This window comes from Leptosomus discolor, chromosome Z (genome assembly GCF_034619465.1).
Source record: "Leptosomus discolor isolate bLepDis1 chromosome Z, bLepDis1.hap2, whole genome shotgun sequence".
Classification (NCBI taxonomy): Eukaryota; Metazoa; Chordata; class Aves; order Leptosomiformes; family Leptosomidae; genus Leptosomus; species Leptosomus discolor.
Genome location: NC_141419.1, coordinates 51,941,839 through 51,961,783, shown reverse-complemented (window position 1 = coordinate 51,961,783; position 19,945 = coordinate 51,941,839). Strand labels below are relative to the sequence as shown.

The window sequence follows — 19,945 nt, the reverse complement described above, 5'->3', positions numbered from 1 at the left end:
TCCACTTACCAGTGACACTGCAAAACCAAACCTCCTCCTACAAGAGGTAGTATTAGGTAGATGCTGCCAGTGCAGGTAATAAGAATGCACTGCTGCTTTAGGCTCTGAAATGCTGGGAAAGATATTTCACCTGTTGTCTTGTGCTTTTGCTCCCCTTCTTTCCTCCTAGTAATGGATATAAAGGCTGGTTTGCCATCACTGGAGCCCCATGACTTTAATGGTATGGGCTGCTCTGAGGGACATAAGGCCAGTATCAAGCAAACAGGCAGCACAGTACTGCAGATGTTCTGTGAACATCTGATGTTTGCTCCCCCTGAGACTGGATGCAATTGTGAGCTACTGTCCCTGAAACCTCTGGTCCACAGTGCCTGGAGTGCAAGAATGAAAAGGACAATCAAACAAATAAAATCACTATTATGTTATTAAATGATTTTTAATTCTTTGATTTTATAAACTCACAAACTTCTCAGGGAAGACTGCAAGGACTTCTGCACCACTTGCATGTATGCAGTAGGTTCTTGTCCAGTTGACAGAAAAAACATTTTCAAAAGCATTTGAAGAACCACTTAACAGGACTAGATGTTAAAGGTGTTTAGGGTAAAATTTTTCAAATGTGTTTTAGTCTAGCATGTTTTCTCTATGCCTGCACCCTCCCTTCAGCTGCTATGGAAAAATTATCTGGAGTCTGAGATACTAAAAATGCAGAGCTTTTTTTCCAGAGCACTGGAAAGCAAAAGCCTGGTCTCCCTTTTAGTCAGGCACTCCTTATGATGCTAGATGGAAAAATAAAGTGACAAGGCTCCTCTGTTAGAACCTCAATACTGTTACTCCTGACCTAAGCTATTATCACCGTAGAGCAAAGACTATTTCTCCTTGACCTGCTCATGAAGCTACTGCTCTGGTATTGAAGTTAGTGGGAATCACCAAGTAAACCAAAACACATAGGAAAGAAACTAAGAACCCCTGTTGACATAAAGCCTACTACAACTTTGCAAATGGTTAAAAGCCAGTATTTGTGGACTCTGAGAAAAACTATGATATAGAGGCTGCACAATTATTCCTGGAGACATCAAGGAGCCCTGGTGGTGTTTCTAAAATCTACTGTGAAGATATGAGTTCTCAGTAAGCATTCCCTGTGGAAAAGAGGATGAAGTGAAGGTGACTTGTGTAGATTATATCCCAGAATTAGCTAGTAGAGTGGTTCACTATACTAACAGCTATTCAGTCCAAGTATTGTACAGCAGAAGGCAGTGGTTGCAAAAGATTGTTTCATTTTGGTTGGAGAAAAAGTTCGAGTGTGGATACAGCCCCTTTTATTCCCCTCTACTGGTGCATTACTGGGTTTCTAAGAATATCATCAGTGGCTGAGTTAGATGCTAAAATAGGCCATTAAATGCAGGACAGGGGATGGTCTTGTGACTGTTCCTCCACAGGTACCTTTTTTTCTGGGATAGCTTATCAATTCAATGGGTCCATTTTTCAGTTTATCCTTCTGTCAATTAGTTATTTCTACAGTTTCTTGAAAGTGTGCTAAAATGTAGATTGATAAAGACAGAGCTATGTATCAAGAAGGACTAGTTAAAGAAACATAAACTGTGGTTTACCTAGCCAAGCCTTCATTGGTATTTGACATACTTTGCTCCCAGGCTTCTGAATGTGTGGAAGGTGAGGATAAGGCTCAGATTTTAGTTTCCGTCCTCTGAGCTAATGGTGAATGCAGGACTAGAACAGTGTACTTTCAGTCACCAGCAATGTACTATGTCACTCTGAAGTGGAAGAGTGTTCCTGAAAGGCAGAGTCTTATGATCAGATATGCCATATCTGGCTACCAAAGAATAAACAGTCCCCTGTCTGGTAATTTGGTAAAGTAGTAGACTTAAGTCCCTTGAGAAACCTCAAACAATAATTTACTGTTGGCCATAGCCAGAAGACAAGGATGCTTACTGCTGTACTTGTCAGTTTGGACTGCTCTGCAGGCTGTAAGCTCACTAGACCATGGTCTTTTTTTCTTTGTATGCGAAGCTTTTAAAATGGGACTCTGCCCTCTAAAGATGATATAATAAATAACTGCCTCCACCCACTCCATCATGAACCACAATTTCCAGATGCAGCCTTTTTGATTGTAGAGGCAATTTCCCTCATTTCCATCCACTGGAAATTACTACCTGCTATTGGTGATTACATCGTATTTGCTTCACAGGTGGAAGCCTAGAAGCTGAAAAGCTGGTCACGTTGTAGACTTCTCATTTCACATAAGTGGGAAATGAGATATGGATCCCCAAGTGTTAGCTATAATTTGACACATCATACACATATTACCCACCATATATCAAGATATGCTCATAAATAATTCAGCTACACTTAAAGCAACATATGGGTGATAAAAACCCAACAGAATTGCACAGTAGTTCCTATGAAGTCAGATGAAATTTAGGAAAAATACAAAAAGATAATACCTCAATTAGGAAGTAGTCACTAACTATTCAAAACACTACTCTGATTCAGTAGCTGCTCTCAAAGAAATTCCCTCCACCCATTCGGAATCTGAATAGTCTTTTTCTGTAATTCATCCAGGTACCTAGTATATTCTACGTGTAGTATAATCCAGTACCAGGCTTGCAGCCCCAAGAAGAGCAGGATCTGCTAGATTTGAGACCACCACATCCACAGTTTTAACAGAGGACAGAGCCTGTCGATTTATCACATCTTTGACAGTATTAACGTAGTGGCTAGCTAGAACTCCAGAAAGGATCACAAGAGAGGGGTTCATGGTGTGCAGAATGTTCACAACTCCAAGGCCTAATGCCATCCCAGCTGAAAAGGTAAAGTAAAAAGAAATTAATTAGAATACTCAAAGCAGTCCAGTATCAGTAGTTGAAATATGACACTGTCAAGGAAGTGTTCTATTCCATACACCAGTTAGTTTTGAGTTTATGTTATCAGGCAATAGAGTTTACCATTAATTTTTCTTCCAAAATTAAAAGACAAAAAAAAAGGCAATTTTATTGCACAATAGTGCGTTATCCAATGATACAGATGAAAGACAAAGCAATGCATTACCACACTTGTAAGCTAAAAGAAAATAGGAAGCATTGCTTTACCATCTTAGTGCTATCAGCTACATTTGAGAGGACTGTGTTTAGTAAAACAATAAAATATTCCAAGTAATACGTAAATTGCCATTGCTTGCTCAAAGCAAGCATTTGTTCATTCACTTGCCAACAATGTCCCCAAATGTTCCAATATAAGAATGTTGAGACCTCACTTTAAGCTGATCTTTGCAGAAGCTTTTCATCTTACTTATTGAACAGAGACTTTTGATACACGCTTCTGCTCACACTTCCTCTAGCATTTATATTTAACATTTCATTACCATTAGTAATTTTAATATAGAGAGGTCCTCAACATGTAGAGTTGTGTTTGTAGTGTTACAGTGCATTACCATTTCTGTATTCCCAAAAATATAATCATGGGAGGGTTCCACCCTTTGGGCTATGTTCTCACCTGTTCTGAGAATGCTGTCTGCTTTTGCATTCCCAAGTTTAGCTGCTTGAATGAGATGTGCAGCACTAACCACCTCCTCCTTCTTCATTGACATTCCTTCTACTAAAAGCAGATCCTCTGTTTGAAGAGGAGAGAAAGGCAGAGAAAAAAAACGTTGATGTGGTAAATCAAGAAATGGAAGGTGACAAACAGTTAAGAGCTTTAAATCTCTTTTACTTGCATACTGAAGCGTGAATCCTGAGCAATCTGTCCAACCCTGAGTTTAGCCAAAGCAGTCAAGCAGTCGTATCCATATTATTCAGGGAACTACTTGTAGAAGCAGGGCATCAAACTCAAAACAGTTATAGTATGGTAATTCACTAGTCTTGTCAGCCCCAAAAGTTAATAAAATAAAATATAAATGTTCTCAAACTTATCTAAAACTGAGAAGCTATTGCTGAAAGACAATCTCTGTGAAACCAAACCCCACAGAATACCTGTCAGCACACTTTAAAAGGAGAGACTAAACTCTACTACATGCTTCTGGTAATTTTGAGTTCCTAATGTGGCTTGCCTGAGTATTGCAATTACTGAAAAAGAACTGTATTGTAGTACACTGGTTTTGGCAGCTCCTGAGTTGGCCATACACAGGAATCCTATCTGGTTGCCTGTGCACCTACTCTTGTCTCCTCCTAGAAAAAAGATGGCAGGTCTATTTTTCTTAATATCATCTTTGCAATTTTCTTCCTGTACTGTAATTTAGTAATCAGTTTTTCAAAAATAAAGTACATAGATACCATCATGCAGTTTCTTAGCTTCTCTCTGTAATGCTATTCCAGAGGCATATGCTTCTATACATCCTTGGCTACCACACAGGCACTCTGGTCCGTCTAAAGATACAACAATATGTCCAAGCTCAGCAGCACAGAAGGAACTGCCATGGATCAGTTCATGTTGATGAACAATTCCACCTCCAATTCCTGCAAAGATATGAAAAATTATATAATTTTAAAAAAAAAAAGATAACATACAGTTTTGGAAGGCCCCAATTCTGTAGGACATTGACATTTGCTTATTCTAGTACAGACAAGATAAAATATGCGCATCAGTGGTCTTCTATACTGGAAATCACAAATTACTGGTTATTGAAGAACTCTTCTCTGACACACCTAATAAGCAAGCTCATAGGTCCTTCCCATTCATACATTTATCAAAATGTTATATCATGCTTCTCCTTTCTTAAAAAGCCTATGGATGGTACTGAACTACTATGGACAGATCTTTTAAGCTTCTGAGTCATGCTTTTTATGCATAAAAGTAACCTTTCAAGTGGCCTTAAAATTTTGCATTTCAGAGGAGATGTTTTAATGCTGTATTTACACAGCTAAACCTGTGTGCTAGAGCCAGGACATGTAAATCTGCAGTCCTCTGCTGCCCCTTCCCAGACTGGGTGGGGATTTATCAGTTTGTTATTGTCACCATTCTGAAGGACTATATACTTAAATGAGAAAAAAGTTACTGCACATTTGCATTTGAGATATAATAAGCATTATCTCTCATATTCAGTTGCTTAACTTCTAGATGCGTATACTGATCTGACTTGTATTTCTGTAGCTGAAAGAAAATTAAGGTATAAAGCTGAAAAAATCAAAATTATTCCAGCTAAAGTTGCTCAGATTTTCCTTGTTTTGAAAAAATTATTTGCCTGCATAGCTGCATCAGAACTTCTTTTATCAAGAAGCTTATACTATGCAAACAGTTTAATTTGCCTGAATAAATTAAAAGTACCCTAAAAGAAACAAACAGATATAGAAGCAAAAGGATTTTTGGTTTAAGAACCATTAATATATTAGGGTTTTCCAGGCACAGTGGTCGTGTTTATGCTTTTAAGATCTGCTGACCCTCTGAATGATCATGCTGGTATTTTGACGTTGACTTTCATTGAACTATAACATACCCACCTGTACCAGTAATGAGTGTTACAAAATTTTCTATTCCTTTTCCATGACCAAATTTCCTCTCTGCTAGAGCAGCACAGTTTCCATCATTGTCCACCCAGACTGGGAGGTGCAGAGCATCAGATATTGGAGTTCTGAGATCCACAGAGCTCCACTCCTGAATGAGTTTTGTTGAGTGAAGCACAATCCCTTCTCGGGCGTTTACCCGTCCACCTGTGGAAACACCTAAGTCACAGAAATACAGGGCAGAAAAATCAAAACTAAGTCTGTGTAATACTTGAAGTAAAAGATCTTTTTTTCTCTTTGCAACGACAAGTATTTTTATTTCTAATACTAGGCTTTGAAGCAGAGCATGAACGTAAAGATTTCTAGTTACTACTGGCAGTACAATTTCTGACATGTAAAGATAATTCATAGAACTCCACTGCTCTAATCACAATGCACCCAATATCTTAAGACTAACTAGATGGGTAATGATTAGTGTTTGTCAGAGAATTAATGTTCCTAATTCAGGCAGGATTGCAGCAAATCACTTAATACTTGTGTTTCTTTTTAGTCATGTATGAAAGACATACAATAGCAACCTGTACAAAATAAATTTTTCAAACCCTAGAATAGTAAAGTGTCCTGAAATTTTCTGTAACTGTCAAGACTTAGAATGACTAAAAATAATCACTGGACTTTGAGTAGTGATTTCTACTTAAAAATACACTGTTCTACAGAAAAATCAGGACTGTGTTCAGAGATTTGTCTACTGAACAGAATAGTGGCTAATAATAGGCACTATTAGCCAAACAAGTTTTCTCTAGTTGGAGAGGCTACCAAAATTAATGGACTCTGTCAGGATCTTTGAAAAGTAGGCCACTCTGATATGGAGGTATTTAGCTCTGGACAACAAAATTTGAACGTTTTAGCTATTATTCTTGTACAGAGATTATATAATTGTGTCACTTATCTAAAGATGTTCAGAAAACAGAGTCCCATGGTCAACATTATAATAGAGAACAGCCACAAAAGCTACACGGCAAGCAGCTGAATTGAACATTAAAGCTGTGAGATCCCAAAAAATCTCACTTTGTAAAGAAAAACTAATCTGAGAACCTGTCAGCAAATACCTAATACAAACGACATTCCCAATGTCAATCTGTGAAGGTCTCCCTAGGATTTTAAGAACCAAATGTTTATTATAATAAAACCTTATTTAATACTTAGTTGCTAACTCAGTGATAGCTAAGTAAAACATGTCTACTTTTTCTAAATGCCATAGTTCTGTAATTGATGTAAACAACTATGGGAATTAGCAGAAGCTATCTCTTAATCCTCTTTTCTCTACTGTCAGCTCCAGAAAGAACTTAAAATGCTGCCTAATAGCAGTAAATAGAAGCTCTCTAGCAAGTACCTCTATGCAGTATTTGTGTATAGATGTGGGTCTGCCTTTGGTTTAAGAAGTGTGTTTTGTAAACTAAAAAAATTCAGTAACAGCTGCTAGTGTTCTTTGGGCCTAATAGTCTTTACTTCTCCCTCATTTTCATAAAGCTGTTTTTAATATAAATGCTTTGTTTTAAGTGGAAAAAAAACCCAAGAAAAATAACAAAATTGAAACTAACTGCAGAGCTGTTGCAGTCTGGACTTATTTGATCAAGACAAAAAGATACTGGAAATGGATGATTCTTTTTTTCAGTCTTTTTCAGTTGTACTTTTTAATTGCTCTGCAAACCTGTTTTGTATTAGTGGGAGCTCTTCAGTCGAAGTTATGCTCATGTAGCTAGCATTTTGTGTGCTGACAGCAGTTTATAGGACTAAAAGGAAGAAAACATTTTTTTCCATTGCTTTCTGTTAGTAGCTCTTTCTCCTCATTCATTTGCAGTGAGTATTACTTTTACCCTTACCTATGATAGCTGGAAGAAGGACAGTGTTACTGAAAAGAAATCCAAGATTAAGTCCAACCCTTCTGCTCAGTCTTGCAAAAATTTCTCCAAAGTTACAGGAACTCTCTGTCTTATGATTATTAGCATTAAGGAAACAACCATAGTCTAATACATTAATTATTCCCATAGGAGTTGTATGGCATTCTTTAAAGAGAACTATCAATTTCAGCTAGTATTCTGATTCAAACTATGAGTCTGAATGAGGCAAAGAGCAGCTAATAAAAATAGCTAGGCAAGAAGCTTCTTACTCTGTAGCACAACTTTTCCCCTCATTACTCAGTAATTGAACAGTAAGCAATCAGTCACAGAAGGAAGGGGGCTGAAGAATGAATAGAAATGTAATTCTTGTAAAATGACAAACAAAAGGAATTTTTTTTCCCCATATATAAACCTCTGTAAACCAGTTTATGGTTTCATTATCCTAATAAAAATAGCTGACTGTAAACTGTGCTTAGATACTTGCAGTAGTGACTACTGCAGAGTTTACCATCTCTTCTACAGGAACTATGAGGCTTTCAAAATTTAGCATTTGGACACAATAAAACAATCTGGATGTGTAAGTCATGTATTACCCAACAGATAGTCTGAAAGATTTGGTCTGGCGGACTGACATGTTTCTTCTTACAACTTTGTACCTAACGTTGTTTTGAAAAATACTTTTAAAAGAAGTTCAAATTAACTTTTTTTTGTACTGTGTGATTCAAGTAAGTTTTGATCTGGAGCAAACTACTTTTCTTTTGGAGGATTTCTCAGCTAAAATGAGGACTTTATGTCCTCCTTAAAAATCCAGGGCATATTCATTGACACCTTCATCAATAACTGTAATATCTAAGACCAAAGCTCCCAGTCATCATTAAACTGAAGAAGTCCTGTCTAGTATAAACACACGGTTTAACTTGGAACTCTACTACAGTATAAATAAACAGGAAATCAACAAAAAGTCTGCTTTTGTCTGTTAGCCACAAATTTAATCTAGTGTTTTAGCGTTTTTAGTCTGCCCTAGTGTAACTTGAGAATTCTGCTGCATAGTTGATCCTGGCCATAAAGAAAGGCTTACAGACAAGTAGAGGAAACTTGAGTCAGCTGCAGTTGTTTCAAGAGCTGTTTCAATACACCCTAAGCATCTGACTCAATTCTGAGACTGCTGGGAGCTTCAAAATCCACAAAATCTATATACCACACATTTTAGATACAGTTTAGATATAATTTAGCAGATTGATTTCATGGCTGTTACAGACTGGGGCAAGTTCAGTCTTTATAGTCAGCTTCTCATTTTCACAGACATTTTAAAAAGTTTTTCTGTTAAGAATAGAATTTAAAAGCTTAAAATACACAGGATCTGGTTTAGAGTGGTGTTTTAAATTATTCAGTAGTGATTTCATTTCATGTTGAAAAACTTAGATGAAAAGACAAAGTATTTATTAACTTACCTACTCCCAAAATTCTGCAGTTCACATTTACTGCCTCTGATGCAGCCTCTACACACATCTTTAGAATTAATTCTAGCCTGTCTTCGTAAGTTTTAGGATTGAGCTGGGTATACTTCTTAACTATTTCACCCTAGAAATTAAAAACATCAAAACATGCCCCACAGAAATGTACTTATGATGAAATTTCTCTTCAATTTAAACTATAGGTCTGCTTGAAAATGGAGAGTTGTAACTTCTCTCTTTTAAAAAATACACATGCATGCCTTAGATCTTGGTCCTACAGGCTGTTCTGTGCACGATTACTGACAATTCTGGGGGAAAACTTTGCAAGATTAGGCATTACATTCTGCTTCTGTAATCAACTTCTCCTGAAATAAAATACATATTTTAAGGAACACATGGATTGTATAAGGGAATTATCACAGGAGCTACTGGAACTGTTGTTAGGAGCAAACCATGATACAGCAATGCACTTAAGCTCAATACTAAAGTTAAAAAAAAGTAAGAGAGTAGTAATTGCTACAAAAGACAGAAAACCCATAGTTCTTTAAGAATAAAATGTTTCCAATTTGACGGCATGACAGTTTTGCATGGTGTCACAGACACTGCTGTTTTACCAGCAGGAGGACAGTCAGCCACAGAGAAATGCTAGAAATTTCAATGCAAAATTTTCTTTCCTTTCAGAAATAACTTTTCTATTAAGCAATTATACTTCTGAGTCACTTGAAGTATTTCTGGAGTACCATCTACTGTGATCTATGTTGTACAGTGAAGCGAGGGTCCAGGAGGAAGAGATTATTTTCAACTCTAGGAGTCATGCGGTGGTAATAAAAGCATTCTTTATGCGTAGCTGAATCTGTGGGTACTAAGGAACTAATCTTAATGTAATGTTAATATTGCAGGATTAGGCCAGGAAACTGCAGAAGATCTGCTGCTTAGCAATGTTATTCTCACTAATATATCCCCTGTACTCTACAATATAGCGAACAGCATTGTATTAATACAACTAAGCAAAAAGGATTAACAAAGACAGCCTATATGCAACATAGCTGAGTCATTGCCAAAATAACTTAGAAAATTCCAAGATGTCAATGGTTTGAGTATTAGAACCCACCATCTCAGCATCACATCAGCAATAGGGTTTGGGTTTTTTCCTGTTTAGTTTCCTCTTCTCTTTTGGTTTGGAGGGGGAGGGGAATCAGCAGAAGTTATTTTGGAAGGCAAGGCTGCAGCAAACATTATCAGAAGACACAACAGCTTTTAAAAGGAGCTTTTGAAAGCTCAGTTATTTTCTTCATGAAAAGAAAACAACACCTTCAACTTTGCCATTCCCTGTTAAATGCTTATATGTTGTGTAAACTTTATTAGGGAAGTCTCATCCTTTTCACTCTGATTTGCTAACATTTCAACTGTTATAAATGCCACTTCAAGCTAGGCCCTGCAAAAAGAAAAGGGTTTGTAAAAATTCATTTATTTTCCAGGCTGTGTTGGCAGCAAAAGCAGTGTCAATTTTACTTCTAAAAAATTATACTTTTAAAAGTTGTCTTTAAGAGCTTAAAGATCTGCCAGACTCCCCCTTTTAAATGAATGCAAAGATTCTGGACCATATCAGTTCAATTTACACAGCCCTTCATCTTTTTGCAAGCAACTTACTTTTCTTTCCAGGTAACCATGTCTAACTGATCTAGCTGGAAATATGCAGTGTAATGGCAGGAGTAATTGTCCAATACTGTCGAGAATAAAACCCAAAAATTTCTCAACAGAAGTTTTATTCACATCTTTAAAGTGCTGCAGAGTTCAGGATTTTTACTCTTCCCTCTTTTCCATGTCTGTGTTGTTTTACCTCCTGGTTCTGTCTCCAATTGGTCTACATCTCTGTGGTGTAATGCATTACAGTGAACACTGTTCCAGCTGAGGCTCAGTTCTATCTTACTGATTATGCTTCTATGCAGGAAAATACTGAGACTTTTTTATTACTGGCTATTCTTTTGGTAGAACAGATGCAAAATTCTGTATCCTGAACCCCCCCACCATGAACCCACCACTCTCCCTCAGTAAAGTGCTTTGCTAGATGTCACTCAAAATGGTTGTGTGTGTCCATCACATGACTGTGTAAGGCAACAGGGAAGTAAAAAGACTGCTCTTGGAGCCTTTCAGTTTTTTGCTTAACATACAAAAAGTTGCAGGGTGAACTGAGTCACATTTTAAGGGAAACCAACGCATCTAAAAAAGTTGTCCTATTCTTTGAGGTCTGTATGACTTCCCACAGAGAGGGAGCAGCTAGGACCATGCACCAGCAAATGGGCTTTGCTAGTTTGCAAGCAGTCCTAGAAGAACAAACCATCAGGTAATTTGTAGCAAGACTGTATGAGACGTGCAACAAATGAGGAGAAGCCTACTTTACCCCTCAACAGCAGAAGCCAGTAGTATTGCTTTCTTTTGGAGCTCTTTTGCATCAGAAGCCCATATCCCTACTGTAGGAACACAACCACAAAGCCCAGTAGAGTTTGCAGAATATCTAAAAGCACAACAGAATATTTACCTTCATACTGACAATTGCTACTCGGAGATTTGTTCCACCTAGATCCACAGCCAGAGCACTCTGTGTCTCTAGAATATGGTCAATATCTTGAGAGATATTATCTTTGACAGGAGGAAAACAGAATTTCTTTTGCAGTGGCTCTTTGAGGTCAATAGATTTAAGGAACTTCAAAATCCGTGGAACAGCATTACCATCTCCATATATTTTTGAGCTGTAATATGAAAAAAAAAATTCATTTAGTTGGAAATAACACTGCAATCTATGAAGTTCTTTATATGACAGAAGGCTGTAAGACTGTGTCATTACAAAATCGTGATATGGCTACTATAACAATTCTGCAGCTCACATTACTCAAGTCTGTCATGGGATATGGTAGATAGAAGAGCACACAACAGATTGTGTAAGTTTACCGTTAGCTTCATTTTGGAATACAAAACATGGAATGTAGAATACTGGAAAGCTAATGATACAAAAAAAAAAAAGTTTAGTGAAAGGACCCACATAATAAACCCCTAAAATTATGGGAAGTTTATGTATGTGCTACAAGTCCAGACAAGATATACTTATCACACAGATGACAACCACATAAACTCTACATTCATGTTAGTTTTCAACATGTAAGTCTGGTTTTAAAATACCATCATACATGGTGTCAGACATTTGGTATTACAGAATTCAGTTTTATTACTCTGTTGAGGTTCTTAAGAAACAGACTTTTAATTCTTGTCCTTAATTAGACAAATATTATCTCCTGAAGTTTATGACAACTTTTATGTTAAAGAACTGAGGGTCAATATTGTATGGCTGAAGAATAACGAAAAGCATCTTGCTATAATACTGCAGCTCCTCTGGAAGCATGCACTCAGGACTCTCTATGTATCATGTCTGAGGTCAATCTAGCTATAAAGTAGGGTGTCCTTCAGGCATGAGTCGGAGGCAGACACACAGGATGTTCTCCCCTATTCTGTTACTATGGAACGAGCTCTCTTAATCATGCTAGTCTAAGCTAACATATGAATATTGTCCTCTTGACTTTCTGTTGGATGTTAAATTACTATTTATATCAAAACATTACTAGTAACATTTTGCTCTACAAATACTAATCTGCATACTGGACATTGTACTATGATTCTGAATGAGGTATGTGAAATGAAGAAAAATTTGTAGCCTCAGATTAGTGCATTATAAGCACTCCAACCAAATATGATGAACTAAATGCCTTTTACTCTACTGCTTTAACAACCCCTTCAATGAAGCAAGAAGTAAGAATGTACTTACCATGGATACTGTTTACCAAACTGCAGCTGTAGAGCATGCAGAATCTTATCCTGTGTATCAGCATCACGAACATGAAGAACATTTTCACCTAGATGATAAAATTTAACATATTAGGACAGGTCAGCTCCTCAAATTAATTAGAGGATAAGAACTGCTTCAGAAATGAAGAAATAATTATTTTTGTTTTCTCTGAGCAGGAAAGACTCCAGCCCGATCAACATTGCTCTTCATCTATTATGTGCCTCCCCTTCCTCCCAGTAATGCAATGGTGACTCCTATGATATGCTGTCAGGCATTACAAAACACTAGAGAGTAGAATATTAGCCTTCAACAGAAATCTATTATTAAATTAAAAATGCATGAATGAAAATGGGATAAATGGCTATTTGTGTCATATCTGCACCTCTGTGAAATACCACACCACTTCCTGAAGCAGTAAAGCGTTTATATTTTTTAAAGTGAAATTTTAATACATGTCAAACATCAAACTAGCTATAAAGGAAAACAATTCTTTGCCTATTCTGCTAAATGGAAGCCACTGCAAATGGAGATATATTTTAACTTGTCTATAGATAAAAGCCTGATTATCTTACATAAAACACCAAGCAGCACTAACACAATACAGGAATAGCCAGTGAAGCTTTAAAATGGGTCAAAAATTATGTTGCACTGATATTGCAATATAGCCCCAGTCAAGCATTCATTTGACTTTATCCAGTGGAAGAAAAAACCCTCAGAACCATGAAGAAATTGAAGTAGTTAAGCAAACATGTACCTGTTTCTCTTCCTGTCTGACGTGTCCCCAGGTTGATGACAGGTGTACCAAACGCACCCACCTCTCTGACACCACAACTGCTGTTACCAATCATACAACCAGCGTGAGCAACTAGCTGAATGAACTGGTCAAATGGTACGTGCTTTACTGCCCGAAAATTGGGATGATGTTCAATGCCCTTCTTCCTCATCACCCGAACCATCTCTTTGCTTCCTACAGAAAAACAAGAGGTAGAATAAATGATTCAAGCTCTATCATTAAACTGAAAGTCCAAACATGCAAAGAAGCTAGTACCTGTTGATTGAGTTGCCAGCTCTGAGTTGGTTTTGTTCTTTTTTTATCCTCATAGTCTAAGTTGCAGAGCTGGGCACATAAGCCCAACTTTGATCCCCAAATCCACTGCAAAAATCTTTTTGTAGTTTTTACTTAATTTAAGAGGCATCAATATTGCTTCTACATCTCACATGGTTTCCCTTCATCTTCCTCCCCACACTGAAAAGCTGAAATGTCTTCTAGCAATGTGAACATGGAGCTGCAGCAGATGCACATGTGATGCTGAGACCACCCAGCTATTTCCATCTGGCTGGAGGTTCTGGGATAAAAGCATTCCATAAGAACCAATGTATGCTTTAAAGACAATCTGTTATGTGTCCCTGTGTGATGGAAGTATTTTACTCACCTGCATCCACATTAGGGAATAGAACAAGTGTTCTTTTGTTGAAGGAGATGAGTGCATCTAGTGTCAGCTCAAACATCTTTATGGAATGTTTAATATCTGTGGTTACAGGATGTTGCAGAGCAACTATATAATCTCTGGTTTTGACATCTTCACCTGTCCAAATGGAGCCCAAGAAAAGTGTTTTTATTGGCATAGAAAAGTAAGAGGAAGGGAGGACATATTTTTGAAACTGGTGTGAAAGCCTGAACAGCCAAGGCACTGAATGGGATATCTAACACATAAATTTCAGAGCTGCAATAAAACTCAAGGGAGTAACAAGAGGATCTAGCTTGTTATGTGCATCTCTAAGCAAGTCTTGTAACTTTAGAGACCACTACTTAAACCCCAATAAACTGTTAACTTGCAGGCCTACATCTAAAGCTTTGCAAGACTATACCAGGGTCAAAAGCCTGTTCTCATAGCAGCGTAAATCTGGAATAACATGAAACCCCTGAAGCTGCTCAGGTTTTCTATCAGTTATCCATCCTCAAGCAAAGACTTCATTCCATTGCTTTAAAAAAGTCAGTTGTACTTGTTTTAGTACATTCAATAAAAAGGTTTATCTGCAAAATATTTACCTAGTGATCTAGAGGAAATTCCAGCTTCCAGCTACACAGTTTAACGTGCCATATAGGATATTGCTTTGTCAAAGATAAAAAGCAAACATAAAACCCCATTGTTTACAGGAATTATTTGTAAGTCAATGAGTATGAAACATCAACACCTTTGGCGCATGTTGCCCTGTTGCAGTGCATTCCTCAAAAGAATGTTCATAATATAAATTCCCTTTGATTTTTTTTAGATTAGCCCTGAATAGCTTTGATTCTACTTAAATACATCCTTTACACCAAAATAACTGTTCATATCAGCCTGTTCTGTTTTTAAATCGTTCAGCTCAGAGAAATTACCCATTTAAGGAGTTATTTTTTTCATTTGGCAAAAGACCCAGATGTGTTTACTAGGACAGATTTGTAGCTCTCCAGCTATACATGGTAGAACACAGAACAAAAGAAAAATAAAATGTACAAGGGAAGAAATACTAGATACTATTACCAAATATACTATTTTTTTGAGAAGCAAGTTGATGCTTGATAATCATGTCCAATTAAGCAAACTTAAACTTACTAGCAAGAAGTCTGTCTCCTTCTTTCCTGTAGTTTTCTCAGAGCCACTGCTCAACATACCCCACAGACTGACAACCTAGTTAGAGTTTGTCTAGTGTTGAAAGTCATATGAACAACATAGAACATCAACTGCTCACCTAACCACATGCGTATAACACTCATGTAGTCCTTATTTTTGGCAGAGAGAAGCTTGTCATATGAGGGACAGCCTGCTAAAAGGATGCGGTCATGGTCTTCACACATGGCTATTAAATGCTGCTCTGCACTCCTTGTGCAGCACACGTGGTAGTGGGCCAGTTTGGTTATCGCATGTCTAATAGAGTCATCAATGGTACCACTGACTTCTCCACCTTCAATGTGAAGAATGCGAATATTCATCAGGGCTGCAGATGTGGCCAGGGCCAAAGCGTCAAATCTGTCCCCATGAACTATCATTATGTCAGGTTTCAGGCGGTTCAGGACATCCGGTAACTTGACCAATGCAAGGCCCACCGACTCCACCATAGCTGCCTCATCCTCCCCCCTCACAATGGTGTGCAATCTTGTATGAATATCGAAGTCATCTTGTTCAATCATACGATAGGTATTACTGAAAGTAAGAGGAACAGGGTAAATACAACTTGGTTTTACAGCAACATAGCTTGACAAAATAACTGCATATTAGAATAGCTGTACTGGGTTTGAACAAAGTCCTGCTTATCACATCTCCTTCATTGACGAAACTAGTTTTTAAGATTTAAACAGAAGTTTATGAAGATCTTCCCTCATATTCCAAGCATCAAGTTTTTCTAGACACCTTTAATGAGGAGCTTCACTGAATGTGCTCTGGAAATCCTCAGAAATCAAACTCTTTGTTCGTGTGTTTGCAGAGCCTTTTGGAGAATAGATATAGCAAGATTTCTTTTCAGAAAAGGCATGTTGACTTCTCATGAATGTCTTGACTTTGCTGGACAGATGTATAAATATAACAGATACGATGCAAAGCTGAGGCCTGTGTGTTCAAGGAAAACCTCCTGCAGCTAGCACCCATTTTTCAGATTCTGTATTTGAATGTAGCAAGACTGAAAAACTCCTAGACTTTAGAAATCACTGCACAAAGAGGCCTTAAGTTCGAAGGAAACGGGCTTTCACACTACAGAAAAAAAGTTTTTCACATATACTACCAGCTTCATTCCATAATGAGAAAATTAAAACATTCCTTGAATATTGAGACTTGTTATTGTTTACAGTTATGTATTTGAAATATGAAAGATCATCTGTCTAAGATTCCCTATTGTCCACATTCACTAAACCTGACCTAAGTAGTCTGCACACTCTGGCTGGAATAAGAGAGAAAAAACCCAGAAGTTTTCCAATGTTGTCTTCAACCCATCTGACACATTCACTATTTTATACAAAAGATTACACTTTTAAACTGATTTAAATCAAATGTAATCTTCATTAAATCCACCTTGCTACTCACTCTCTGCAAATGAAAATCTCACAATCTGCAAGCTGAGCAAAGACTATGAAGTGCTCCAGCTCAAGTAAAGATGCAATCTCCATTCTGCGTAACTAAAGAAAACCCTATCTATCTATTCAACTTTTCTCACTGCTGTAACACACAAGATATATTCCTACAAATAACTTTGTCAGGTAACTTGTTTTTTTTTTAAAGGCAAATGCTTCTTTTGTGACCAAGTGAAGTGGCTCAGATTTTTACAGCATATACTGCATTACATTTCCAACTCTGTTTACTATTACCCTTCATAGATCTGCCTTTTTCCCTACTATGTGCATTTATCTCAAAAAACTTTCTTCTCTTTTCTTCTATATTCTTTCCCTTCTGAAAGGTCAAAATCTAGGGAAGAAACAAGAATGCATTTTTTGGTGTTCTGTTTCTTTTACTATCCTCTGAAGCTTTCAGTAAGAAACCTCTCACAGGATCACTATCATTTGAATTCTGCTACTGTTGATTACCCTACTCAAATCACTAGAACACATACGACTGGAGGACCCACTAATTCTCCAGAATCCCCCACATTAAAGAGTGCAAGGCTAGGTCCTGAAAAAAACCCCAAGCAGTAACAGGGTTTAAGAATACTTGCCACAAAGCAACTAACAGCAACAACATTTGTCAGATCAAAATCTCTGTTGCTTTGCACATTACAAATCATTTACATGAGAGAGACAGGTGTTAAACACCTTGGAACTGGAAAAGTAGTATTTCATATTACTTTGCACAAGTCTTGCAGACAGCAAAGGATTCAGGACCATACAAAAATCAGGGCCGTGTTTCTCCTTTTCAGCAAATTAAATGGGATTACCTTATTTCTCCAGTCAGACAGGATAGAATTCAACACCTGGCAAGAAGTCTGAATGGGTTTTTTCTTTGGTTGTTTTTTTACATCAGGTTAGTTTTGAATTCACCTTGCCATGTTATTATATGTAAACAACGTCCAGTACGAAGCAAGGAACAGAGCACTATACTGAGAATGGGCAGCAATCAAACTTCCCCACCCCCTGACTTATAAAGTGTCAAAATTTCTCATTGGAAAGTCCAAAAATTGTCTTTACTTGAAGAAAAAGTTCAACAATGCTGATATGCTGCAACTCTTTTGCTGAAGTCTGATTTTTAACTGGCAAAGTAAGCATCTTCCTATCTATTTCACTTACTGGGCCCAGCCTAGTAAATGCAGCCTTAGCACAATGAATCAACCAACAACCACAACCCCAGCAAGGATATGCATGGTGTTCCTTATGGTGTTTCCCCAGCAAATAGGAGAATATTCACCTGGGATGTGGTAAGTCCTTCCAAAGGAACTGATTTAGACCAAGACATTCCATGCTTCCAGGCAGGTGATCTGACTGCCTACTTATAGGGTGTTAAGAGGGGACCCTAATCTCTCCTGCCAAACCATACCTAACATATCTATCAGTTACTCATTTTGTCAGAAAGAGACAACCATCCTTTCCCTCCTCCACAAGCCTGGAAGTAACAGTATTCCCCTGGCATATGGAATAAGTAAGTACCTGGTCTAATACCTATGCAAAGCAGAAGAGCTGCAACTTAACATGACTGAAGATTATATTTTCCCTGTGAAAATTAAAAAACTGTAGCACATTTTCATTCAATAATTACCAGATTCTTATGGAAATCTGAATGAACCAAGTTTCTCACTTCATATCGTCCATGATCCTGCTGAAGATCTGTTACAGCATTTACACAAAACTTTCTAAAATGCCAAGATTGGTTGAAAAAAACCCAGAAATATGCAATCTCAGAAGAAGCAGCGAAATGAAATAAAATCTGAAAAAACAAATTTAAAATTTTCTTGTGTACATTCATCATGACAAGTATTTTGTTACCTAATGTTTATGATGTTATCCCTAACATCCCAGAAACAGATTGGCAGAAATACAAAAATCCACCTTACCCATAATCATCAATCAGGTGGGAACCAAGCACTACGACATCAAGCTCAAAGAACTGTGGTTCTGCTTTAATACCAAACATAATAGGAGCTAATTTTGAATAATCAGCACGGTTGCAAGTAGCAACACAAACACGAAGTTTGTGGTTGTTTTCATTCTTCTCCATGACTTCCTTTTGTTTCTGTTTTGAGAGATTCTTGAAATACACTTCCTGAAATAATAGGGGGAAAAAAAAAAAGAAGCAGCTTTAATAATAACCTTTATATCAAGTAAATGGCATACTTTGTGAACAGCATACACAAGTGGAGTCCAGAACTGTGGACACATACTAATTCATCCATTGATAACAGACAACTGATGGCTTACAGTAGCTACCATTAGAGGATTTTTAAAAAGGGCAGATTCTTTTTTTTTTTTTTTCAGTTAAAACTAACTTAATACCTCTGTTTCTCTAAATACTACATAAAAATTCTATGTAACAATTCTATATAACCAATATTTAAGTATTATGAAGTTCAACTGTAATTAAACAGTAAAATTACTTTTTGCTGTTCAGATAGAAACTTCTGTAAAAGTGAAAAAATTATTGATGCTTTGGTACATGAAAGAAAGCAACAGCACGGAACAAACTGCTAAAAGATACATCTACTGACAGACTGTATGATCAAAGAGAGAAAGTTTTTGCCCAAGTCAGTTTATGTATCTGTTAAACACACTTTGGTGAGGTAAAGTGAATTAAACATTGACTTTGAAGTCCTACCATACTGTTTTGCAGGCCAAAGTACATAAAGGTATTCAATACTACAATATTACGTTACAATAAGACAACAACTTTTGGAGACAAGTAGATAAATAAGCATCATGATTACCATCAGGCAACTTGCAGCCTATTGAAAAAAAGAGGTTTTCTGACAATAGAAATGCCACAGAAACTGTTTGTTTGCAAGGAACATCAATAGTTACTGTAACAAGATGTTTTCTTCAATCCAGTTTTACAGCTTGTTTAGTAGCTGATTAAACTATGTAAAAATTTTTAATGTTTACCTACCCTCCACCATTTTGCCTTGCTGTTTTTATTGTGGTGTTTTGTTTTGTTTTTTCATTTAGCAATTGGAAAAAAACATTTTAGGAAAAAAGAAGAGCCTATTAAAAAAGGATACAGCAATAACTCCCCCAAAGTAACGCAAATTCCCTCTCCCCCCAAACAAACTACTAAGTTGGTAGCACAGGGTTATCAAACCAGCTATTTATTAAGTTCTTTTGTTGTTCTCCTTCCGAAAACAACTGTATTTTAA

The 19,945-nt window shown here is 37.1% G+C and overlaps 1 protein-coding gene across 3 annotated transcripts; it reads right to left on the bottom strand.

The window, feature by feature from the left end:
* Positions 1–471: 471 nt before the first annotated feature.
* GNE (glucosamine (UDP-N-acetyl)-2-epimerase/N-acetylmannosamine kinase) lies at positions 472–18,844 on the bottom strand. Of its 3 annotated transcripts, XM_009952155.2 has the most exons (11): positions 18,653–18,844; positions 15,374–15,825; positions 14,074–14,226; positions 13,395–13,607; positions 12,620–12,707; positions 11,342–11,552; positions 8,800–8,929; positions 5,445–5,666; positions 4,281–4,463; positions 3,505–3,621; positions 472–2,814 (listed from the first exon to the last, which is right to left on the bottom strand). In XM_009952155.2, the coding sequence occupies exons 1-11, from the start codon at positions 18,814–18,816 to the stop codon at positions 2,579–2,581; spliced, it is 2,169 nt and encodes a 722-aa protein (XP_009950457.1). In that variant the 5' UTR covers positions 18,817–18,844; the 3' UTR covers positions 472–2,578. The 3 variants fall into 3 exon arrangements, with proteins under 3 accessions (XP_009950457.1, XP_009950458.1, XP_086335086.1); XM_009952156.2 differs by lacking the exon at positions 5,445–5,666; XM_086478960.1 differs by lacking the exon at positions 14,074–14,226.
* Positions 18,845–19,945: the final 1,101 nt, after the last annotated feature.